The sequence below is a fragment of the Bemisia tabaci genome, chromosome 2 (assembly GCF_918797505.1).
Source record: "Bemisia tabaci chromosome 2, PGI_BMITA_v3".
Classification (NCBI taxonomy): domain Eukaryota; kingdom Metazoa; phylum Arthropoda; class Insecta; order Hemiptera; family Aleyrodidae; genus Bemisia; species Bemisia tabaci.
In genome coordinates, this window is record NC_092794.1 from 15,757,927 (window position 1) to 15,783,509 (window position 25,583).

The 25,583-nt window shown below is 36.9% G+C and overlaps 2 protein-coding genes across 3 annotated transcripts; one reads left to right on the forward strand and one right to left on the reverse strand.

Moving 5' to 3' along the window:
- The first annotated feature begins 24 nt into the window (after positions 1 to 24).
- Positions 25 to 2,697, forward strand: LOC109033654 (tRNA N(3)-cytidine methyltransferase METTL6). Its single transcript, XM_019046356.2, has 2 exons — positions 25 to 849; positions 2,057 to 2,697. The coding sequence occupies exons 1-2, from the start codon at positions 188 to 190 to the stop codon at positions 2,211 to 2,213; spliced, it is 819 nt and encodes a 272-aa protein (XP_018901901.1). The 5' UTR covers positions 25 to 187; the 3' UTR covers positions 2,214 to 2,697.
- Positions 2,698 to 3,522: 825 nt separating this feature from the next.
- Dcr-1 (Endoribonuclease Dcr-1) lies at positions 3,523 to 25,278 on the reverse strand. 2 transcript variants are annotated; one of them, XM_019046353.2, is made up of 18 exons: positions 25,038 to 25,278; positions 24,248 to 24,335; positions 23,529 to 23,644; positions 22,730 to 22,895; positions 21,417 to 21,548; positions 20,680 to 20,855; positions 19,754 to 20,001; positions 18,367 to 18,493; positions 13,479 to 17,241; positions 12,260 to 12,559; positions 10,258 to 11,022; positions 9,509 to 9,872; positions 8,752 to 8,903; positions 8,097 to 8,328; positions 7,115 to 7,335; positions 6,374 to 6,539; positions 5,262 to 5,337; positions 3,523 to 3,908 (listed from the first exon to the last, which is right to left on the reverse strand). In XM_019046353.2, exons 2-18 carry the CDS (start codon positions 24,305 to 24,307, stop codon positions 3,707 to 3,709), a joined length of 7,266 nt encoding a protein of 2,421 aa, XP_018901898.2. In that variant the 5' UTR covers positions 24,308 to 24,335; positions 25,038 to 25,278; the 3' UTR covers positions 3,523 to 3,706. The 2 variants fall into 2 exon arrangements, with proteins under 2 accessions (XP_018901898.2, XP_072152856.1); XM_072296755.1 differs by lacking the exon at positions 25,038 to 25,278 and adding an exon at positions 24,896 to 25,031.
- Between the last annotated feature and the right edge of the window lie 305 nt (positions 25,279 to 25,583).

Genomic DNA, 25,583 nt, shown 5'->3' on the forward strand with positions numbered 1-25,583 from the left:
TGTCATTATCTCATTATCAGTAATTTACTAGTCTCGTGTCTTTCTGGTATTATCACCCATCATTCTCAGTATTGATTGATTGATAAAGTGCTGTCTGTAAATATACTCTTTTTCTCCTTTTGAACGTCTCTATGGAGGAGCTCGTCCTGCAGGAGACTATCCAAATAAATCTAATTAAAATACGCTCATGGATCATCCCACGGAAACAATTGTTGATTCATTGTCGGACATGCCTCAGGAGCTGACAGCTGACATGAAAGCCGCCCTGAAAAGGCAAGAATCTCGGTTGGTATCAGAATTTCAAGCTAACAAATTAGAAGCTGAAGCCAAAAAATTTTGGGACAAATTTTATAAACGGAATGAATGCAGATTCTTCAAGGATCGAAATTGGACCGGTCGAGAATTTGGAGAGCTGATTACGGAGGACACTAAGCACAAAATATTGCTAGAAATTGGCTGCGGTGTTGGAAATTTTCTCTATCCTCTATTGAAAAGTGGATTTCAAGGTTTTGCACTTGCCTGTGACCTGTCGTCGAAGGCCATTGAACTTGTAAAAGCAAATGAGGATTATGATGCTGACCGTATCAACGCTTTTGCTTCTGATGTGACATCTGAAGATTTCTGTGACAACCTCATCTCCAATTCTATTGATTATGTTACCTTGATTTTTGTATTATCTGCAATACATCCGGATAAACATGTAAATGTTGTCAAAAATATTTATCGAGTCCTCAAACCAGGAGGCATAGTCTACCTGAGAGACTATGGTCTACATGATATGACCCAGCTCCGATTCCAACCGGGTCATAAGATATCTACCAACTTTTATATGAGACAAGACGGGACCAGGTATGTCACTAATTTATTCCTTCAGTCCCTACTCAGTACTTAGTACTTACTTATCTCTTAACCCTCAATGGCATGAACTAATTTTTGCTTTCAGATTCTGGGAGCCACTACTCAATTTTATAGCTTGCATTAGAAGCATAGAACACCATTTTTTTTTTTTTTCTAAATTTCACTTTTAAGGGAATCTTTTATTTAAAAATAGAAAAAACTAATGAAAATTTGCAAAATCACGCCAAAGAGGAGAGATCCAATTTTTAAAAACCCAAAAAATATGTCGTTACAAATTCGTAATGCTATCTCATACAGGGTTAAAACATTCTTAAGTATAATTACCAAAAGTCTAATTATGACTCACAGAATTGAACCATGAAGTAGGATTGTTGGTTACCTAATCCTTGGACATCTTGTAGTATTTTCTTTTAAAAAAACAATACTGGAAAAGACCACTTGGGTTTAAGAAGCAATGATTGGGAGACATAGAAATAATGGAAGGTAGTAGTATGTAAAAACAGGAGAAAAAACAATCAGTGCTCTTCATTATTCATGTCTCATTCTTTTTATGACCTGAACGGTTTACCATCGACTGCCAGCAATGCTCACCATGGCTTTAGTCCATAGGTTGGCATGGAATATCGAATGCAGTTTCTGTCTTGAAAAGTACCAAGACCAATCTACACAGGTCAGTCATTGCGCAGCTTTTTTGAAATCCACTCCCCCGCCCGGCCCTAACTCGCAGCACTCATTGTGACGTACTATTGAGTGCACCCATAAGAAATACATTGTATGCACTCAATACTACGTCACTGCGCAGTAGAGTACCAAAATTCGTCCTCGGGAATGACTGACCTGTGTGGATTGGTCTTGAAAAGTACTAGCCACATGATTAAGTAAAATTTCTAAACTATACATTGCTGGTTTCAAAAGTTCCTAGAGAGTTGGCAACCTCATTCTTTGTAAATTTCCCAAAATTTGTATTTGTGTACAGCGTTGCATATTTTATGAACGGCTCCCAATACAAACTAAAGGTCTCCTATTGTATTTACTTTTTCACTGTCAGTTTCACCAAATTAGACACAATTCTATGCTACTAAGAATTGTCCATTACTTACCAGCCACATTGGAAAAAGAGTAGCTGCTTGATAGGTGGTAGAATTTTTGACAAGGGAATGAAGTGTTAAGTAATTCATCTTTTTCTTTTCTGTTACAGATCCTACTTTTTTTCAACTGAAGAGCTTGCAGACTTATTTTCAAAAACTGGCTTTCAAATCTTAACAAACTCATATGTAAATAGAAGAACTGTAAATTTAAAAGAAAACATTGATGTACCTCGAATTTTTGTCCAGGCCAAAGTCTGTAAACCCTGATAGTTGCACTTAAGTAATTTTAGTTAGACAGTTGTGAGCATAAGAAAACTATCCACCATTGAAATATTTAGGGAAAAGGCAGGAAAACAATCACTTTTATTTCATACGTAAAGAGTATCTTAATCTTTGATTGTAAAGGAAGGAAAGATTTCAAGGTCATCAGATCAAAGAGTTTCTAAAAAAATTCGTAAGATTTATTTTCTAATAAGTTTTTGACAGAATTCCCAGTCACTACACCTCCTCTCTACGGAACGTTTTGCCTCAATTTGTCACAATGGAAAGAAAAATTATGAAGTTGCAACAAATATTGACTGACTTAATATCACAATCGCAGTTATCCAGCTCCCAAGAGCAACTACTGAGAGAAAAAGTGAAAGTAAATTATGTGATATTTTGTTGTACATGGTACATGTTTGTTTAATTTGAATAATGTGTTCAATTGTTAAGCCTGCTTCATTTCATATTACCTTAATTCCATTTTAAACACTCGATTTTTACTAATTCATTTTCCTGCGCAAACTTGTCGCAGCCGCGTCCCATGAAAATAGAAATGACAAAAAATCGTTGAAGTTACTTTCATAGGACTCGATGCTGTGACAAATCTCCCAAAAACTCCCCATGCAGACAAAGCCCTAGACTCCCTGTTAAGCAACAGAAGTGCAATACTAATTGTCCTTAAGTGCCATCTATCCGCATGCTTTTTCCCTAAGCTTGATGCATGAAAAAAAGAAATTGGAGAGACTGTTTTTGAGATCCTGCCGTTTCGATAAGAAACAGCAACAAAATAGTAAACTTTCATTAATTCATAAATACTGCCATTTCAATTAGTTTTAGCTCAATTTCAATGGCATTTACGAAATCAATACAAAAATTCGTCCCATAACTTTTATGCATATAATGGTAGATTAGTACCGAGTTTATTACGGAGAGAGGAAGAGAGAAAAATTAGGGACATGAAAATACTAAAATGAGGTCTTTGAAAAACACTAAAATAAATATCATCTGGATAGATTCACGATTGGCACACGAAATGTATCGGGAAATTTTCAGAAGAATATGTAATAGAAAAACTTCCTACCGAAACAAAGAAGTTACAAATTCCTCTTGCGTTGGATAAATCAAAGGCCTCTAGCAAAAAAAAAAAGAGAAAAAAAATTTGGTGAAAAATTATCGTAGATTGCACCAAGGAACTTCAAACGGTTAAAAGGACTTTTCTGCCTTAATTCAACATATTCTGAGAGAGTTGAAAGAGCAGATTAAAAATTTGGAAACTGGAGGCTAGGCAAAAACTCATTGAGAGTAAAAATCATTATGAGAGCACAACATCTAAAATATATTAAAACAAAATCTTAATAAAAATGAAACAGAAAATTACACGGAAACAATGATAGAAAAAAAGAAAAAAATCCGACAAGTGAACAGACAAGTGAAGTCAGGGAAAGATATGGGTTAGTTTGACATGAAGAAAAGGTTCCATGGTTAAGTGACATGTTTCATGGAAGAGAATGGTTTGGTAAATTCATACAATTCACTTTTCGAGATAGAAGACCTTTTTTCTTCAATTGTCGTAAGGCACATTTTGCAGCAGTGCACTTAGCGATACGATAATTTCGTCCAATGCCTTTGAAGGCACCTTTTCCAAAGACTTCCACAGTTACTCGTACTCGTCGCCCATCAGTCAACTTTTCTGGTTTACTGAAAAACAAACATGAGAAAATAGATAATTTTGTGAAGGAAATAATTTTAACTTAAATAAATTTGGACAAGCCTGGTTTCAGACAGATACAAGGATTTCAAAGAGCATTTTAATGTCTCAGTCCGGGACAAGAACCTTGCTGAATGATAGAGCTAGGGAAAATAAGCCTTCAGGTGGAAACTCAGAAGTACAGGAAAAAAAAAAAAACAGGTTTGAAGTCAAATTTTAATTTTCAGTTTATGATACTGGACACTTTCTGATCCTCTGAAGAACATTGATTAAAAGTTTCTGGCCATAATTTGCATTATTAAGGATGTTATAAGCAATTGAATAGAGTTGTTCCTCAGATTGGCGACAGCAGTTTTCTTAAAATCCCCCACTTTTCCTTTTCAAACCTTAAAATAATGCCAAAGGCTCAATTTCTGGAATTTTTTAGTGTTCTTTCCACAAAAATTACAGAATTAGCCTCCATAGGTCGAAGTACCACTATGAAATTTATCATTTTCCCTACATGAAGGAACATTCTGCCTCACTTGGTCATACATTTTGAAAACATGTTCAGCATACAAAAAGAGATGAGATAGATGAAAAAAAAGGAAAGAAAAAAGTGTTTTTAAAGATGCTCTGTTCGGATATGATGGTTAGACATAGCTTCCTAATACATAGTGTAAAGGCTTTAAACAGAGGTAATTGAAGTTCGTTTTTCCAAAAAGAACAGTTCTACACTTCAAGATCTGTAGTGAGAAGTTCAGTTCTCCAAAAACAGCAACACTCCTAATAAATAAATAAATTGATGAATCATGAAAAACCCTGCAAAACCAGTGGTGGTCAGTGGCTTTTGACACATTTTGAAACAACCGGTAAAAGTTTGATTTTGAAAGCTTATCGTGCTCAGAGGATCATGAAGAGCATCAAATCAAAAAACAAAATTTGGCAAGCACTAAATTCCTTGGTTTTCAATAGAGGGTCCTCCATGGGATGGTTCAAATTTGGAACGTCCTACTCCACATAACATATCCCGCAAACGCTGATTGATAAAATTGCGATGATCATTAAAAAGTAATCGTAAAAACTGTGAATTGTAATTGAAATTGTATAAATTGTACATGACTTGTATGTTTTATAAACAACTTGCATAAAGCTTTGCTCTTCCAAGGTTTTGCTTCTTGCTCTTTCCACTGAGATCAAAGAAACTTATGATTCCTTTATTAGAAATGGAGAAAGATTAGCTTAGAGATGAAGTCTGGTTGAGAAGTGGCAAACTTTTTAAACTATAACAAGAGTTCTGTTTAATACTAATATCGCTTTACTAATTTCGCTACTAGAAAAACACGAAATTTACAAACACATACCTGAATTTGGCTGTTTCTGGTTCAAGTTCAAGTAATTCTCTAATGGGTGACTTTGGAACATTTGTGCTGAATCGTTCTGAAACACATTAGAATGTATAAAATAATTTGATGGAGCGATCAAGATAATTATTGTATGCAAACTTAGAGCTGTATGAGAAAAAAAACTAAGGATGGCCCTAACTGTATGTGACAAGGTTGTTACATGGTGCTGAGTCCACACCACTTCGCGGGGAAACAAAGCCAAAAAGCTCAGTTTCGTACTGGTTCTCCTAAGAGCTCAACATTTTAGACTCTAATTGAAAAATGTTTGGAATTTTTTGGCTTCCCCCGTGAAATGATGTGAGCCAATGAGTACTTTATGTGGTAGCTTCTGTAAAGTACACTTCGGGCTACTGCGAAAAGGTATACATTTTTCATTCGGATTTTGCCCATTAGGCGTACACAATCATGTCAAAGACCTGCAGGCCGATTGTTGAAACTTTGTATTTGTCAAGTGGACAGAGGTGAAATAGGTTAAATGGTGTAGTGTGATTGGTCGGCTATGTCGTATCGCTGCTTTGTCATGCCTGGGTCTGGTGGAATTCACGACAAGCTAAAGGAGCCTCTTGGGTTTCCGACAGTATATCGTCCATTCTACCTGACATAGGCACGACAAATCAGGGATAAGACATAGCAGACGATTCATGCTATGCCATTTAACTTACGTCATCTCTGTCTACCTGATAAATACAAAGTTTCAACAATTGGCTGGCAGAATACGCTGTCAATCTCATGATTGGCTGAACCCAGTGGTCAATCATATCAATAGTTGGCCATTCTTGTCAGTAGGATCAGTTCATCTTATTCAGACAAACTATCGCTTGAAAAAGGTATATTCAGAAGAATTTTAAACACCCCTACGAAGACGAAGGTCATATCTCTGCAGCAAAATTTTTTTGGAAGATTCAAATGGGATAGGTATTTTCCTTGTGCGAGAAACAACAGGCTGTGACTATTTGCAGGCCAATTCCTGCCGATCTCAACAGATTCATTTTGCAATTTCAAAAACATCTATAATAAGGGTGTTTGCAGAAAGTTTTGAAGATTACTTGTGATAGTGTGGCATGACTTACCAATCTCCGATTTCATCATGCGGAAGTAGATTTCCCACACTTTATCTAAAGACATACTGCTGTCCAGAAACACAGCTCCAGCGACTGATTCAAAAACATCACCCAAGGCTTTTGGTACCTCCACATCCTCAACTTCTTCACATTCTTCCTCTCCAATCAAATAATACTGAAATGATTAGTGTAAAATACATTTAAATATTTTCAACCAAAAAAGTATTAAGATCAAAATATTTACGCTCATGTTATACATTAGATTTAGTACACATCGATTACCACACAATACAGAACACGGAACAGGTGAAATCCTGGAGCTTAGCAAACTTTCTGCGAGGGCAGTAACAGGTGGCAATGTAGTAAAATTTAGCCGGTTTGGGTGCAATTAAGCCCTGGCCAAGTATCTCAATGCAATCTACCTCCCACAACAATAGATTTTGCAAGTAACATGTGATTTTCTTTCCGTTGGAATTTGTTTTTGTACTCTACTTCTAAGAATTGAAACACAGATATTCAAAGATTGTTCTTTAGTAGGAGTAAGTGACTTCTCTTTCTTACGGTTTTTTTATTAGACTTTGAGAATTTAAAGTTAACCTTGAAAAAGTACTCTAGCCTGGGAGGCTGACATGGCACAATGACATGATGACTGAATTTAACCAAAAACCGAACAACAATTAATAGCTGCATTAAAAACTCTTTAGTCACTGTCAGTAAAACGAGGTAATTGTCCTCGTGGAGTTTACTTACTTCTTCATTGATAGCATGTCCATTCTCTTCCTGGATCCGAACAAATCTTTCAACAACTTCGGCAAGACCAGGTGAAAGATGCAGGAAAAATTTGTGAAAACCGTGTCTTACAGCTAGAGAGGCAAAAATTGTATTGTTCACCAATGCTGAACGTAAATCGGTTAGTTCTCCTGGCGAGTGCCTGTGCTTGTCTTCATACAGATGCCTTGTGATTAGATAGTCTGCAGAAATAGACAGAAAACGAATTACATTGAGGTAAAAGGAGACCAACGACAACGGAGGAATTTTAGGACTTCGAAGCAGAAATTTCTGAACACTAAGTAGAAGAGACGGCAACACTCACTATGCATGAATGCAAAGGTACACTTAGGTGTCAAAAGTTTCAGTGACCTATTTTAGGCATAGGATTTGGCTTAATCCGGCGTGAGAATGTTATTTTAGGCATAATTTTGTTTAACATTCAAGTGTTGGCGACAGCACAAATAATTATTTTTCCCCCAAGAATCTTCTTTCCTCCTTTCATTATTTCCTAAAGGTCGTCAATTGTCAGTGTACACACATATTTTGAGAAAAGTCTACAATAAAAACTAACCCAAGTGAAGGTTTTGTACAAATTACTTGCCATAAATTCTCTTTGCCCTGATTAGCTGCTTATCAGTCTAGACACCAAAAGCGCTGCAGCTTGAGAACAAATGAATTGGCTGAACTACTTATTGTTAAAACCACAATATTCCTCAGTAGGGAAAAACACAAACAACCCTGAAAAAATTAAATTATGACTACCCTGAAATATGCAACCATAAATACAGCACAGATATTTTTGTCATGGAACTTACATGCCTTAATTGGGAACAAGGTGGAGAAATGGTGTGGACCCAGCATCATTTTTTCACCTTGTTACTTACAGTTCAGGCCATTTATTAGTGTTTTTATTCTCGTTCCTGATTTGGAATTTATGAAGTTTTAAATTGGAGATTCATACCTAGAACAGCATCACCCAAGAATTCTAAACGCTGGTAACAGTCCGTAAATCGGTTCGGAAAATATGAGGCATGGGTCATTGCTTGTAAAAGGTAGCTACGATCAGAGAAGCGATAATGAATGTTCCTTTCAAACACATCAAAACCATCCAGTAATTTATTCATTTCTGCATTAGCATTTGGAAGATTGCGGATTAATGGTGAGCTTGGTTGTTTTATGTCCGTGTATTCAACCTAAAGAACAGAAACTTTGCATAATTATCAAGTTTTTTCATTCCTAACCTGTCGAAGAAAAACTGCACCTGCAACATAGCTCTGGTGGGCAAAAGATTAAACATGCATTTGAAAGACAACAGACAGCACCTACCAGCGTTTCAGATGATGAAGGTACATTCTAAATTAATGAGCTGATTATCAAAGACTTGGCGAGCTCATAGGTTTTGTTGATTTCTCTTACATATTTCCTGCAGGAAGTAATTTTTTTCCACTACAGAAACCTTGAGTATTTTCAAGTATACTTCGTTGATTAATTAGAATTTCACCATTTTTGACTATGAAAAATGTAGGAAAACAACTTTTTTTTTTAAATAAATGCACAAACTACAACGAAACAGCTTAAAAAACTCTAAGGCTGTTGAAGAATGCAAATTCACTAACCATTTTGTTATCTTTGTTTAGCATGCACCCAACATGGTTCACTGATTGCTCAGGATTTGAACACTCGACTTCTTTCCATGGTAACACCCGGATCCCAAGCCAGGACATAAAAAGTAATGCTCCTCTTGGACCACAAGCAATTAAATATGCACCTGAATTTAGATAGCAAAAAAAGAGGAAAAAGAATTTATTAGCTTGCAGAGCATTTTTGAAAAGATATTCCGCTTAAGATCTAACGAAGCAGACAATGTAAATTAGAATTACATAACATTTTTATAAAGGAAGATGAAACTGCTTTTCCCAGGAAGGTTACTTAATTGTTATTGGCAGCTAAGTTTCTTGAGAACAACTCCAAATAACTTATAAATTTTACTTCCCCCAATTTATATTTGGTCAAAATTAATTTTGATTACTTAGTTTCAGCTTTTTATACTTTTTGCGAGACTGGCTAACAATTCTTGCTCTACTGTGTGGTATGAGAGTACTTGCAGAATATGATAGACAGAAATTTTCAAAACCACCGCAGTCTCCACTGTCAAAATTGAACTTTCAGTCTGAGAGGTATTAATGCAAAACATTCTTGAGGATTCTTAACAGCGTAGATACAAGATTAGATGGTCAAGAAACTGTGAAACACAGTGGCTACTCGTTGTTTTGCTCTTTCTGACATTTAAACATGCAAAAGAGAAGTTCCCTGGGCACTGTTGGTTCCAGACCGTTCCTGAAATTTCTCACAGCACTAAAGCAAATTTCTTACCTATAAGGGCTTCAACACAATCTGCAATGCTTTTATCTGGTATACTGTGTTGTGTAATGAGATTGTAAGGTACGAAACAAGGCAACCTATCCAACGGTATAGAGTCAAGACAAGTTAATGTGTTCACCAGTTGTTCTTGAACGACTTCTCTGATTTTGTCCGGCGACATGTCCCTGAGAGCCGGGAGATCTGCTTGATTCCATGAACTAGCCGGCATTCCTACTTCTATCAAAGCTTGTTCCAGTTCTCGAGGTACATAATAGCATGGAGGAAGCCAGTTATCATGTGGCTCAAACTTAGTTGCTATCATACTCTCGCCGAATACTTTCCGTTTTCCTAATCGATACAAATTCAAATTACTAACCTGGACAGAAAAAAAGAAAAAATTATACAAATATATTAACTTTCGGCGAATCATTTTTGCAGTAAAAAAAATTTAACCTGTAAAACTTTGAAAAAAATACATTAGGGTTTCACTTACAATTAGTCCTGAACAAAAAGATTTTTTTTCATGAACATACGAACTGAGGACTATAAGTTCATAGGATAAAATTTAAGGAAGCAAAAACAGAAATCTCATCTTTAGTTGATTCGAGACGATTTTCAACACTTCTCTTGTAAGCAGAGACACTGCAGCAATACGCATACACTATATACCTATTTACAGAAATTTTCACTACAAAATACAGATATTCTCCAGAACACTGCATGGTACAAACAAGGACACATCATTTAATAGGTAGACTTACTTGTTTTGACCTCAGATGACTCAGTTTTCCCTCATGGATGTTTTCATAAGTACAGTACAGGTAAACGGTGATTGCGTACTTCAAAAATGAATCACCAATTGTTTCCAACCGCTCAAGATTGATACCATCATTAGCATTGGACATAGTTAAAGCTTGCAATAATAAACTTGGATTTGGTCCTGGAATATTGTCTAGGTCTGGTTGCAGGTCAAAACTGAAGTCTAAAGCATCTGATGATTCAGATAGAGATCCTGAGTCGTCTCCTGCCTCATAATCCTGAGGAGATGGACAAGGATTCGGTGGACAGGATTCTTTTTGGAGCTTCTCCGCTATCTCTTGTGGCATACCATATCCTGTTTCAGGACCTAAAATAAATGGTAACTTCTTCACTGATGATGAGCTCTCTGTCTGCTTGGCAGGCAGTGAGCTGTCCACAACACATGCTGAAACTGTCAGTGGTTGAGGGGTTCTTTCATCCAGGTTTTTAATCGTGCAATAATTATTCACTGAGCTACTTTGATAACTATTTTCCAGTGTAGAGCCAGAAATGTGAGGAATGATATTCTCAGTTTTTGGTGTTTTCTGTTCATCAACAGGAAAATCATTGGCCCCGGTCAATGCTTTTTGGCTCCAGAGTTGCTTGTTTAAAGGTCGAAAAATATGAGCTGGTTCATCCAACTTCACAAACATGCCGCTGGACTCAATCTCCAATATGTTTTCTGCTGTTGCTTCCTCAAATCTGTTGATCTCTGTCAATACATCCACCTGAAACGGACAAATGAAGATGGATAAGAAAGCAGAGAACCTTCCTGCAGTGGGAAACAAAAATAGTTACCAACGAGGAGTTACTGATTATGCAGATGCACCAAGGAAAGTGTGTGTGCTTTAGAAAAATAATTAAGAACTTTATGTACTGATTTAATACAGATAATAACTGAGTTAACAACAGTGCATAGAAAGAGTATTGATCTTCATCAATGAGTTAGTTTAGCCTTGGAGGGACGGACGTGCAAGCAGTTGTTTCCATCCTTGGAATTCCCATACAAATCCTCCCTCAAGCCCGAAATTTATCACTATTGGACTATCATTATTTTCAGAGTTAAAAAAATGGCTTGGTGTCAAGCACTTCCTCTCTGATTTGACATTTAGTTCTGAATTAAACCGTTGTTTGGAGCAGTTGAAATGGGCCTGTTGCAAACTTTTGCCAGAGCAGAATGAAGAGTTGTTTCCCATAGATAATGCCTCAAAAATCACGATGAGCGCATCGGCAAAGTCTGAAATGCACTCATAAATTCACAATCTGCGTAAGAAATTTGCGTTATTTTGAGCTTCCCGCTTCAAAAACGATACTACTGCACAGGTGAACATTTTGTTAGAGGAGTCGCTCCATCGTCGGCAATATTCATCATGGCCGACGCTTGCGCAGTTCCTCGCGTAATTCGAGGAGAACTCAAGGTCAATTAAGGCGGGCGAGGAAAATATGAACGTAAAAACGCCGATTGTTATCTGGTTTAATCCTGTTTAGGTGTTATCTCGTTCCATCACACGTGTTTTGGCGGACTGGCGTCGGCCATGATGAGTATTGCCGCCAATGGAACGACTCCTCTAACAAAATATTCACCTGTACCGTAGTATCGTTTTCGAAGCGGGAAGCTCAAAAAATCGCAAATTTCTTACGCAGATTGTGAAGTTATGAGTGCATTTCAGACTTTGCCGATGCGCTCATCGTGATTTTTGAGGCATTATCTGTAGGAAACAACTCTTAGTTTTGCTCTAGCAAAAGTTTGCAACAGGCCCATTCTTAAACCAGTAGTAAGTAGGTGAATTTTAAAATAAAAGTTAAGAAAGAAGAATTAAACAGATGCACTACTCTGATAGTATGAGGAAGTTAGAAAGTCGATGGACCAAACGTATATGGCTGAATGAAAATTAAAAGGAGAAATCAATGCTTTTCATGTTTACGAAGTCTTTATTTCTTGAGTCTTTACATGTTGTTACTCACATCGTTGTCACCGGTGTCAAAGTCCCATTTCCACTCGGACTCATGAGTTACAGCTTTCATATCAACAAAATGGTCATCGGTTTCTAGGGCTTCAGCCAGGTAGTCATTTTTGAACTCTATCTTCAAACCTTTATTGTTCTCATCATTGTCATCATCATCAGTGGTTGCCCCCATCAGCATGTCAGGCAAGGAATCGGCCATGCTATTGCTGTCATCTCCTGAGTCCATGTCATCGGTTAGATTCATTCCCTCTTTGCTTCTTCCTTTGCAAAGCCAGCTGGTCGGGGACCCATAACGAATCTAAAAAGAAAAATTTAGAAAAATCAAGACGGCGAAAAAAATTATAATAAGCAATTGATGCATAGAGCATCTTTTAATGGCCAGAAATCTATCACAGCGCATTGAGGCAAGTTAAAACCTTGATAAAACTTAACTGTAACTCACTAACTTAATTGCAGTTTTCCAGTTTTACTTGGAATATTTCTTAAACGGTTCTCGGTTGCTTCCCTCACTAGTTATACACAAAGCAATGCACTATCAATGGATAAAGTAAAAAACTGTGTACCTCCAATTTTGCCCAATACCCATTTTGATGGCTAACGAACAATACTGCTCATCTGCCTTGAGATAAAGAGAAAACCTGGTCATTTTTGTGATTTGAAGGTTAGATTTGCATTTTTTCCATGCGTTACAGAGTCATTGAAGCACTTCCCTACAGAATTGGAAAAAAACTAAAATCACCGGCTAGCGTATTTTATACTGTAGAATGCGGCAAAGTTGCTAACTCTTTTTTGCCACAAGTTCAGTTAGGCGGTGTTGTTCGTTAGCCATTGATTCGTTTTTTATTGTTCTGAAAAAATCTATCCCTGTTCTTCTCGAAATTTTTAGAAATTTTTGGACCAGCCAATTCAAAGAAATTGTCGAGGATACATTTTGGTTAATTTTCTTTTATAAAAATACAGTATAATTGAGGATTTTGAAACATTGCAATAGAGACACGTTTTTCGACCATAGCCATTGATATTTCCAAGAAGGAGCATTATGCTCAAATGAGCTTTATCCTTTCATCATGGGAATTTAAGTTTACTAAATTTAAACACTCAATGGGAGGAAACTGAATTTCAACGGAGACAGATTGATTAAATTTTGGAAAGACACTAGTCCTACTATTATTCTTGGTTTTAAATTTTGGAGTGGAATTCAGTTAGTAAATATTTACCATGGTAATGTTATCTGGAAGACCAAATTCTCCTGCCATGTCATTGGACCAAGTTCCGATTTCAACATTCCACCCTCCACTGTCTTCATCACTCGATCCTTTTCCATTCTCCTCCTCAGCTTCTGCCTTTTCAGAGTCTTCCTTTGGCTCATCTGCACTGATTTCTTTGTTCTCTCCATTTTTGGTTGCTGCCTCCCCTTCAAGTATTTTCTGGTCATTTTCAGACCCATTACACGATTCTTTCTCCTCCAAGCCATTGTTTCTCATTTCTTGAGAGAGCAGTTCGTTGCAGGGCTCATTACATTCTTTATCATTCAACAGCTTTAGATCTCGTCCTGACTTTTCCTCTAGTGACTTCTTCAGAACATCAGACAGTCGCCATCCAAAATCCAAAGCAGGCCACTCAAAATCTGGCGAAAGATCTCTAGAGCCTAGCGATATCTCTGTGGCCACCAAAGATCGGATCTCATCAGCCAAAAGGAGAGCATTAATGCGATACAAAATGCATGGTAAAGAAACTGCTTTTCTCCAAAGAGATGCAGGGAATGGATGCACCATACATAGTTCTGGAATGAGGATTTGCTTCTGTTCAAGATTCTCACGTTTTGCTCGTTTAGTTTCTTCGCTGCTAGTGGGCAATGCTACTCCTTTCCGATTAACATACCTAGGCGTCAGGAAATTAAGGCGAGCAGAGGTATGATCCACGTCTAGAAGTGGCTGTTCTTTATTTTGAATGTTTATACCATACTTTCTTCTGTAATACTCCTCAAAAGTTTTGTAGTCTGATCCAGGGAACAAAGATCTAGGATTTAATTGGAAGCATATTTCTGCGGCATAGAAATATTGAGGTTGGTCTTGATTTCTATACCAAGGGGTAACAACAGCATCTGCGTACAACTGCTCATTGAATTTGAATGAAATCCTTTCCTCCTCAGGTATCAAACGTGGTTTTTCATTTCCTCGCTGTAAAATGATATCCAAGAAGTCCCAATCGATGTGCACTGAGTCAATGCCACTACCATCTGCTTTCTTCGTTGGGACAATGAAAAATGAGTTTTCTGAGGCTCCTGGATCAAACATCATCAGATATTTCTGCAGTCTCAAAACATTTGTAAAAGTGTAATGTATGAAAGTGGTGATTTTATTTAGCTGCTTCTCATTCAAATGGATGTAACCAGGACATAGTTTCAACTTGATTTCTACCTCACCGCAACGGGTGAAAATTGGAAAGGAGCAGATCTTTGGAATAGGTTTCAAAGTCAAAATTCCAAAACCCTGGGGAGAATTTTCAGGTGGGTGCAACTTCCTTCCTCTTGTGTTTTGCTCCTCTGGGATAGGACAGGTCAGAGTCATACTGATAAAATACAGAAGTGCGTTGTCACCAACTCCTGGTCGACAGTAATTGAATACAGAAGCAATCCGTTTGTAGTAATACTGTCTCCGTTTGGTGGTTCCAGGTCTTGGCTCCAAGGAGTCCCAAGGGATACTTTGGTCAACTTCATCTGGAGGTTCCTCAAACTCAGTGTTCTCCAGAAGTCTGAAACTTTCTTTCCCAATAGGTTGAAGACAGTTGTCTAATTCCCCAGCTTGGTGAAGAACTCTGCAAGCTTCCAGGGCAGCAATTCGCCTAGCAAGAACAGGCGTTGGCATTGGATGGCCAATAATATCGTGCTTGACCGGTGAATTGATGGGTAACTGAACAATGCAATAGCTCATGAGCTTGCCAGCAAATTCTATAGTTTTAATACTCCATAGCGGTACTAGTCTTGTGAAGGTATCACTAGGTAGTTTGGCACAGTACCTGTTGATCACAGCAATGGCAGTGTTCAAGGAAACAGAGGGTAAGTCCTCTCCTGGTATCGGTTGATAACAAAGAATTGCATCATTGTATAAGTCGGCTTCTTTTTCTTCTGCATCAGTGGGTTCAAAATTTGCACACCGATTTAGCAACATATTGTCAATTTCAGTATAATGGGCAACACTTTGGATGAAACTTTTTGAGATCTGGTGGTCTACAAGAAGAATGTAGGAAGAATCAGGTGCACGGGCTCTGCATCGGGAGAGTGCATATGATTTGTACTTGTCAGGAGGATCAAATCGAATGACCAGGTTACACTTTGGTAGGTCCATTCCTTCCTCTAGGACGGCTGTGCCTATAAGAACGTTGCAATCTCTCATGCGAAATCTTTTCAGGACTTCTTCTTGCTTCTGATGCTCTAAGTCTGCTTCTTGCGGCTCCTTCACTGGATCAGCCGATTTGCAGACTGTGTACTGAGGCGCTAACCACCAAAAGTCTTCGTCAGATTTTCGTAACTCGTTCAATAGGTGGTACAATATTTTGGCGATAAATTTATCTTTAACAAATATTAAACCACAGATACATTCAGTGATATCCAAGGATAACAACTTATAGGTTGTGAGTCTTTGTGGGGCATTCGGGTCATGCCTCCAATTTTTCCTCCTGTTCAACAATTTCGAATTTTGATTATAAGTAAGATTTGAATTATAACTACTTAAGCTAGTGGTTAAGGATTTATTATCACAGGCAGTAACAGTCGGTGGTAGGTTTTCATTAAATGTAAGAGTTGGTTCATCATTATTATCTCTACCGTTTATCACAGATAAATTTGAAAAAGACATCATACTTAAATCATTATTTACTGATGATACGACACTATCCATGCATTTATCATTCCACATTTTTGATGAGGCCTCAATCCTTTCACTATTACTTTCAAGCTGAGCGACACATTTTCTTTCATTGTCAATTAGTGATACATTCCCATGAGCTTCAGGTTTGGGTTGGTCTTGGAACTTCATTTCCCTGATCGATGCAACACTTGAGTTGGAATCTCCATCATCAGACCACTGTTTGGAAGTGTCTGAGAAGGATACACAATTTGAATCTTTGGCTACAACAATGTGGTTAGAAATTTCCTTATTTTGCTTCCATACTTCACAACCAGTGAGAGAAAACTTTTCTGGCGATGATTTTATCAACTGCAAATTATGAGTGGGAAATGTAATTTCACCAAGCTTCTCCTCATCACTCGATGATTCTTTGATATATGATGGATCGTAACTTTGGTAAAAGTTCCAGTCATTTTTATCACAATCGGAGAAACAAGTTCTATTGTCACAAAGCTTACTTTCATAAATATTTACACATTTGTTTTGATTTTTGATAAAATCACTTATTGGTGAACATGATAAATTAGTATTCGTTTCACTATTTAAAATTTGATTAAAGATAGTTCTTTTAGGAAAAACTTCATTTTCACTGTCTAAAATATTATCATGCTTGAGATTATTCGATATGGAACTGTTATCAGACTTCATCTTAAAATACAATTCTAAAGCTTCTTCACTAAAATTAGCATCATGTTGTTTGGAAAATACGTTTACGGTTTTGGAACAATTATTTGAAGTATCCATTTCCAGGTTGGATATACCACTACTTTCTTTCACGTCTGAGCCACAACAGTCTTGGCTCAAGGTTTTCAAGTTACTACAAATATCATTCATTATTGTTTCCTGCTTTTCATTTTTCTCCTCCTCCTCACTGGTCTCTTCGATGCGCCCAGTATTTAGTTGCGAATCAGAGATACCCTCTAATTTACTAAATTCTTCCTCTAACTCAGCTTTTGACTTCATTGGTTTGTACTGACTAATTATCTCTATTAATCTAAGGATTTTATTTGATGAGTGTTTGAAAATGCGCTCCTTCTCTGAAGTGGACTCGAATGCTTCTTGCAGTAAAGCTCTGTAAAGAAAAGCACACACATGATAGCCAATTTACAAATCAAGAGCTCCACTTGTGATAAGCAAAGTTTCTATTTTTCTGTCTATAACTTTATTATAATGCCTATAAATGCTCAAGGTTTACAGCACATTGATAACCGAACTCAGAAACTGTGGATCTCCAAAATGCCTACTTTTCAGGCGAGTGAGAAAACTGTTTTCCTCTTCTTTTTGACTTAATTACGTCCCTTAAATCAGATTTCCTTTGTTCTTTCAGGAAGTCTCTTCTAGACCACATGATAAAATCTATGACCGTTCCCAGATTTTGAAAAGTATCCATACTTCACCCTCATCCTATATGAGATGTTTTGTACCCAGATGATGTTTTGTTCATTAAGTGCTTCCAGAGATTGGTGATTTTTTTTTTTTTTTTTTTTTTTTTTTTTTTTTTTTTTTTTACTACTTCAAATACCACACAAGAAGTAATCCTTGCGCTTCCAGTTAGAGCCCCTCCCCCCTCCGTCCTTACCATGTACCAGCCCGAGGCAACCGTTGTTTGAGACCATCAAACTCGGTACATCATATTGGTGATACAGAATTGGTGATTGAAATTCTAGATGACTGATACCTACAAATAAAATAATTCCAAGACTTCTACAAACTCATTTTTTATCACTATCCCCTCCTTACTTATGTGACTTTTTTTTTTTTTTTTGGGGCTGACCTTGGCTTTCTTCATCTCTACAGCTCCTTTTTAGATGATAGTCAACACGAATATCAAATTTCTTGTGAAATTAAATCATAGGTGAAAAGAAGGTTTCAAGTAATTCTAGTTAGGTGAGCATGACTGAGACATGATAAAAGCAAATTCAAGGGGTGAACTTTTGATATAGATGGCGAAAGATATCTTCAGACCCCTGTTTATTTAGGCAGATGTATAAAAAAACATACATTCTACTTCGTCACAGGAAAAAATTCCTAATTATCATAAAAGTTCCCCGATTTCTCAGTCAATTTTTAGCACTTAATCTTCCTGGTTTTCTAGATTGCTACCAACCTTTTGTACACAAATTTTCAGTAAAAACTTTCCATGTACCTGATAGAAACTTAGCACATTCAGAACTAACATAATTCAAAACAAGCTTACCTGACTTTCAACATGAGGGAACTGACGAGGCAGAGTAAAAGATAGTGCCGTTCATAGGGAGTTTTCACCTTCAGTTTTTCTATTCTAAAATATAGTAGGAGGGCAGCTTTATCTGCACACCACAGACCTGCAATGAGGAATTGTAAAATTGATTAGTATTCAAACTTCTGCTGTTCTACTGTGACATTCATCACTCTTTTCAGGAGAAATCTGTAGTGATAAGGCTGAATAAATGAGTTTGGTAATGTCGATGTTAACTTGTGTAACAATATGTCTTCTTAAACATCTTTAAAAATTGAACGAGAGATGGTGCTTTGTTTGACTATTTATTTTATGTCACTGATTCATTATTTTATTTTGTGGATTTTTCAGCATTCTTGCACTCATTATTTAGTAGAAATGTTACGTCTTGATACGCGATCACAGGGAGCTTTTGTTTCCTCACTAGCAAAAGAAGACAAGATGGATGAGAAGAATCAAATTTCTCTGAATGAATACTAATAACAATAACAATAACTAATAACAACAGCATCCAGTGCGGCGTCTACATACGAATAGTGATAGTCCCACATATCTATGATAAAATACATGCAAGAATGCAGAAAAACCACTTTTCAGCTCCGCTTTTCTCAATATTTGACACCAAAACAGTTCAGTTTTAAAACCTGCTCATGCTGAAGAGGTTATAAAGAACGTCACATCAAATAATGACAAAATTTGGCAGGGACCCAATTTAGTGGTTTTTCATGCAGGGCATATCGACGGCTTAAGTCTGCAATCACATATCTTGTTTGCGGTGTCTGAGAATCTTCGCCTCTATGTTATTTTTTTAAAGGGGAAAAAATTGATATCATTCCTTGAAGTTTATGCAGAATTTCCTTCGCACAGAGAAGAAAAATCATGGCAGTTTTAAAGGATTGCCGTTGAGTAGTTTTCAGTTTAAAAAATAAAGTATGACAGGAGGTCTGCGACAGCACAAACCGAAATATGTGATTGCCGACTTACACCTTCAATATTCCACTTTTTAGAGCTGTAATTCAATAATTTCTACAAGAGCTGACGTGTCTTATTCCTCTAAATTCCAAAATGCAGTACCACCCTCAGGGGGGCCACGGAGTTGCGGTTAAGGATTGAAATACCAGATTGAAATTTTTGTTCGCAATTTACTTTTAAGATCATTTGGAATTTTTTTTCTTGTAATCTGTTTTGTGATGAAAAAAGGAGTTGTTTTGCTTTACCCTGTTCTGCACCTGAAGAAGGTACTCGCTGCAACTAAAAATTTTTTTGGTATAAAATTGCAGAAATTATGGGTGATTTCCGTCGATCGAGACAAATTCATGATTTGGAGCCTGTAAGATACCACATGCAGGAAGTTCCATGGAGTTACCTAAAGTGTGAAGTATTTCTAGGAAATCATTGACGATTTGAATAGGATCAGATTTTGGATCGGGAATGTCCTTTATTTCGTCAAGAAATTCTTCATCATAAATTTCGGCTGGATCATATCTGTGGTCTTCAAGGAATGCAAGAAGTTCAGCAGAGTCGTTGACTATTTTATCCACAGTTGAATCTTTTTCAGGAACAATTTTCATGGAAGCACATTCAATGATTAGTTTCCTTGGTTTGGGGCAATATCTGAAAATATGGATTCCGTTAGCATTTTTTCATTAGTATTGGCTTCATTCATACCATGGGGCCTCCTGAATATTTGCAACAAAATAGATGGAACTTCATCATCATACTACCGTCAAGGGGCAATTTCCATTCCAAAATCAGGAGGCTCAAGCTAATTTTCATCACAGTTAAAATTACGATAAAATTAGAAGATAACTCAGTTTTAATAATGTCCTTAAAAAGAACTCTATCCCTTACCAACTCAGGTGAGCCAATGAAACTGAAAATAGAATCAGAGACTTGAAGTCCGTTTGATCCAGTTGTTTGACTTCGTGAGCAACTTGTGACTCTTAATTTTAAATTCACCAAGTCAGTTCAGTTAATTTGATATTCTTGATAGTTCATTGTGCATGACTAAGAGCCTTCAAAATTTTATACCTTTATTAGCTGTCTCTGATCCTCATCGTGAGGAATAAAAATCTGAGAGAAGAGTATAATATGAACATGAGAAATAAGCTCAGCTAAAAAAAGGGGAAAAATATCAAAAAGTTGCTTCATAGAGCCTTAAAACAACCTATGAAGACACTCAAGGTATGAAGCTTGAATGATAGAGAGAAAAGTACAAGTGCAGTAGCAGAGCAAGTCAGTATGCTAGAGTGACCCTGGCAAAACTCTCACTTAGATTACAGAGTTACTTACCTAAGAGCTGAGACAATCTCTGAGGCAGTTTCTGCTTTGGCATGGATTATTTTTTCCAAACGCTTCACCTGGGCTTCCACTTTTCCAGGATGAACAGCTCCAGAAAGGAATAACGGTGATGTCAACCCGAGGATGCGATCTAGGTCTACAGGACTCTTGAGTAAGTATGGCATAGTCTGACAAAAAAAATTTAATGCATTATTGTGAGGAAACAGACATGGATACTTCCATTTCCAGTTGCATGTATTGCTTTCATTTTTGTTCTTTATTGATATCAGTGTCCCTGGTTGGTTCTTGAGAGATTCTGGATTATTTTCTTTTGTCCATTTCAAAACCAGTCAAGCATTTCAACTTCCATTCAGTATTTTGTCTTCTCCTAAAAATGTCTTTCAATGACCCTTTTCTAAAGTTAAACTACTGGATTTTTTTCTAGGTTTCCAAAAAATTGCCCCTTTAATGATGGTATGTTAAGAATCTTTCGGAATCTTCCTCTATCGTAATGTAGACCATGTAGGGCCTCTTACGGAGAGAAACTGTTTAAGGAAGGACTACTAATATGACCCAGAGGGCGCTTTAATTTTCATGCATTACATGAAACACTCTTCTTAATACATAATTAATCTTTTTGATTTAATAGGTTGGGAAAGAAAATTTATTCCAGAAAAAAAACCAGACTTTCAGGAAGGATTAATAACTGATTTCCAATAATTCCATAAAAACCAAATTCAAGATTTTACCCGACTGAGAAAGTGCTTCGGCTCGATGGCTAAATGGCATTCGTCCAAAATCAACAAATGTATATCCTTCGCTGAGACAACAGAGTGTGTGCAAACCAACTTGAATAACGTTTCATAAGTCATAATCAAGACCTGAAAATATTGAAGTTTTTGTGATGAAAGGTCGTAGTCCGCTCAATTTCATAAATGTAACAAATTCAAAACATGATTTAAGGCTTCAATTAGATTAGAATGGGTTCTTGTATAACGTAAGGCTTGCATCATCCACCAAAATCTGTATTCTAATAGACTGACAGGACCTAGCATGTTTCCCAAAATTTTAGCCCCTGAAAAATTTTGGGAGGGGTGTCAAAGCTGAAAAATTCAAAAACTTCACCAAAATGGTTGAAAACTTCAACACCTTGATTTACTCCCAAAAGTGTTTACGTTCAATAAAATACTAAAAGCCATAATGATAAATACTTATGAAAACCAAGACGTAGGCATTAAATTCCAAAAAATTGCAAGAAAAAGAGTATTATTTTAAAAAAATGGATAATTTGGCAATTACCAGAAACTCTCATTTTCATAGAAATCAGATATGTTTTTCTGTAATCCTTTACCATAAAAATTGACAAGGTGGTGTGATGAGGAAATTTTTTGACAGCAGTTACAGTACAGCGTCCAGTTTTTACTCGTGATCAGGGGTGCAGAATGTACTCGGTCACAAGATCATGATTGCGTGGTTGCTCACTATCAGAATTGGGAAGGCTGTGGAAATTTATAATAATTGGGGAAGTCTTTTTTTCTCCTTATTTTTGGGGAAAAAACAGGGAAGTGCATCGTTATTTGTGCTAGATGCCTTTCAAGCGTGCTGCTTTTGGGAAAGGAAACTATCAAGCAAGTTGCTTTTGGGGAAGGACACTTTTAAGGACGCTGTTTTATATGCTAGAAGTCTTTCAAGCGCTCTTTTTGTGGGGAGGAAAGCATTGTTATATGTAGAGGTGCAATTTTAGCAAAACAGCAATTTTTGGGGAAGACAAATTATAAATTGGGGAAGGTTCTTAACCTTCTGCACCCTTGCTTGTGATTCAATTTTGCTCTTTTCAATCTCATGGGTCCATCTATTTCAAATTTCTGGGTATAACTTAGTTTAACCGATGATTCAGGCTGAAACTTCTTGATTACCTTTCTTGTGCAATCCTCCTGGAAACCGGGAGTTTTAGATGAAAGGACAGAAAAAAAGGCTAATCTCCTCAAGAAGACATCTTCACTTAAGAGAATTCCCTTGAATTGCATGATTAATTAGGTAAGGTGCAGAAGGGGTTACTTACGTTAGCATGATTCTTTGCGGACAATAAGTCATCCCGGGCAGACTCAGGATTTAAAAATTCTACACAATTCAGATCAGTCAAATGTATCAAGCGGGAGTAATGAATCAAGATATCTTCTTTCTTTTCCAATACATAGAATATGTATTTCCTCTCCCTTTGACTGCATCTACAAATGAATTTTATGCAAGTTTATCTTATGGCATACATTGGAAAAATCCATACAGTTTCAATGTCAAGGTGTCATTTCACTTAATTGGAGATTCATATATTATCAATGTAGGTAAAGTGGTTTGAGACATCCATTACAAGATCCTTCACTGTTTCTTCCGGCTTTGCTACTTTCAAAAGTAAATATTTTTTGAGGGCTAACTTTCCAATTCTTTATGATTGAAACTAATTACTGTAAAAAGGAAATAGGATTGGATAATCTTCATGTTATGCACTTTTCGCTATAAAAATTTTAGTCATAGCAATACTTTGCTCATTGCGGTTTGCATATACCTTCATCAGTTGCATATAGCTAGGTTATTTTGTTGTAATGTTGATCAATACTTCAGTAACACTCCCTCAGAGCCTCTCAATATCTACATTATTCTACATGCTTCCTAGAAAGGCCCTTTTATATTATTAAGGAAGGATTTATGATATGATCAGTTGTTCTATTGCGGAAGTATCATTTGAATGCAGTTGAGATTACGAACAAAGTTAGTTAAATTATGTGTTAGGCCAAGATTTGCATAGTTTAGTACTTTTTTCCGGATGAAATGGCAATTGAATTCATTAAAAGAGAAGACCGTACCGGCGAACATTGATAGCGGATTCCTGAATAAGCTTGAGTGCGACAAAAGATTTGCTGGATTGCTGTCCCAGACAGGCAATGATGTTCCTCTTTTTTGCGGCATTGAGCAATTCAACCTGAAATGAAATTAAAATAAGACTCTTTTTTGATCAAATGGATCAATTTCGGAGTAAGACTGAAAAAAATCGCAAAAGTATAATAGGGCCACCCTAATGGACGTACATGGCATTATGGGATGTGAGGCTCTTTTATTGGGTGGTAGTCTTTCATGCGCGCTCCTTCACTGCTAAGCGCATTGTTTTATGTAGAGGCACAATTATTTTATTTACAGTATCGATGGGTCATGAAGATCCATTAGCAAGAGAATGTGACAAAAAAACCAAGACAAAAACAAGACAGTATATTATAGTAAAACATCAAATTTTGGGGAAAGCAAATTGTAAATTGAGGAAGGCTGAGAACTTCCTGCACCCCTGTGTCGGTAAATATTTTAAAAATCATTGTTCCAAAAGGTAAATATTCTTCAATATCTCTGCCAGCAAAAAAAAAGAAAGAAAGAAAAAGTTGCACTGACAGCAAGGGATGTTAAAAACATCTTGAGCATCCATCAACTTTTTCCAAACTGACAATGCTGACAAGACTACAAATCCTCGGTGCAAATTCTTACAGCAAAACCAAGAAATAAAATAAAATAAAACGAAAGAACCAGTTTAAATTACCTGAAACTCCTGTGGTGTGAATGATTTGGTATGAATACTATCATACAGATACTGCGCCATGAACTACAGTTTAGCACAGCTCAGACACCTGAGGAAGAAGGAAAGTGAGGCTTCTGTATCAAAAATATTACAATAAAAAATGGCGAAAAGGCAGTGATTTAAAGTTCCATTATTTTCAATTGAGGACATGGAAGACTTCAGAATCAGGGGTTCAATTTTATCGGAAAACCCATGATCCTAGCTAAAATTTACTCGTCTACTTCAAGCTTGGAGTTGGTGACATAGGATGAGCCGAAGACTCTCTTGTCATATAAGCCTCATAATTTTGAATGAGATGAAAATTCTTCAAATGTTTTGGGTGCGGAAAATTTTAAAGACAGCATTACTTCCCATGTACATATCCATTTTCAATGGTTTCGCTCGTTTTGCTTCGAGTTGCTTTAAACCACCTGTGACACAACTGTTCCTATCATCGTGAAATCATCTGTATACGTCTGGGTGTTCAGATACATCTGAGTGCACACCACAATCAAAACTTATAGACTTTAGTAAAATAAATAGATGCATGATTTACAACAGATGAATTCGTAAAAAGCTAACATAATTCTCAACTCAGAAATTGAATTAAGGTTATGTTTCATTGTTTACCTTGGAACCATCCGTATAATATGTCAAAGATCGCAAGAACTGCTCATCAACTGATACAGTCTATCAACATCAGAGAAAGGCTTCATTTTTAGAGAGTCTGCCAAAAATTATCATGGATAATTTCTAAAGACACGGTACTTACAACTGAAGGCATGCCTCTTGAGTCCTGTTATGGTTGACGGCAAACCGATCAAATTGTAATATTATGTGTGTTGCAGAAGGTTTAGGAGCTTCAGCGGTGAAACAAATTCGACTACCGCGGGTAGAGGCTAAGAGAAAAAATGATTTAATGGCAAAAAGTCATTTTACACCGAGCTTATCTACAGCCAAACCAGCTTAACTCACCGCATGCCCACTGAGGAATACTAATACATTGATAAAAGCAGGGTTGCCATGGTTGCAGCTCCAGCCTCCAGCCTTGAGGTTTCGGTCCACAACGCTCCTACACAAAGTGGCAACTCTGTTCATACAAGGTTTTGGACGTTCTGGATGAAGATAAATATCCTCCGCCCTGCTAACTTTTTACCAGATTGTTATAGAGTAAATTTTGGATGGAGATTAGTATTTGAAGCGGACGTTCTTATATTAAAGAGGAAAGAGAGCTATTTTTTGATCCCCTTAAGTTTCCAGGGACCCGAGGGGGGGGGGGGGGAGTGGAACGCAATGTTTTTCTAATGGGAAGATCCCT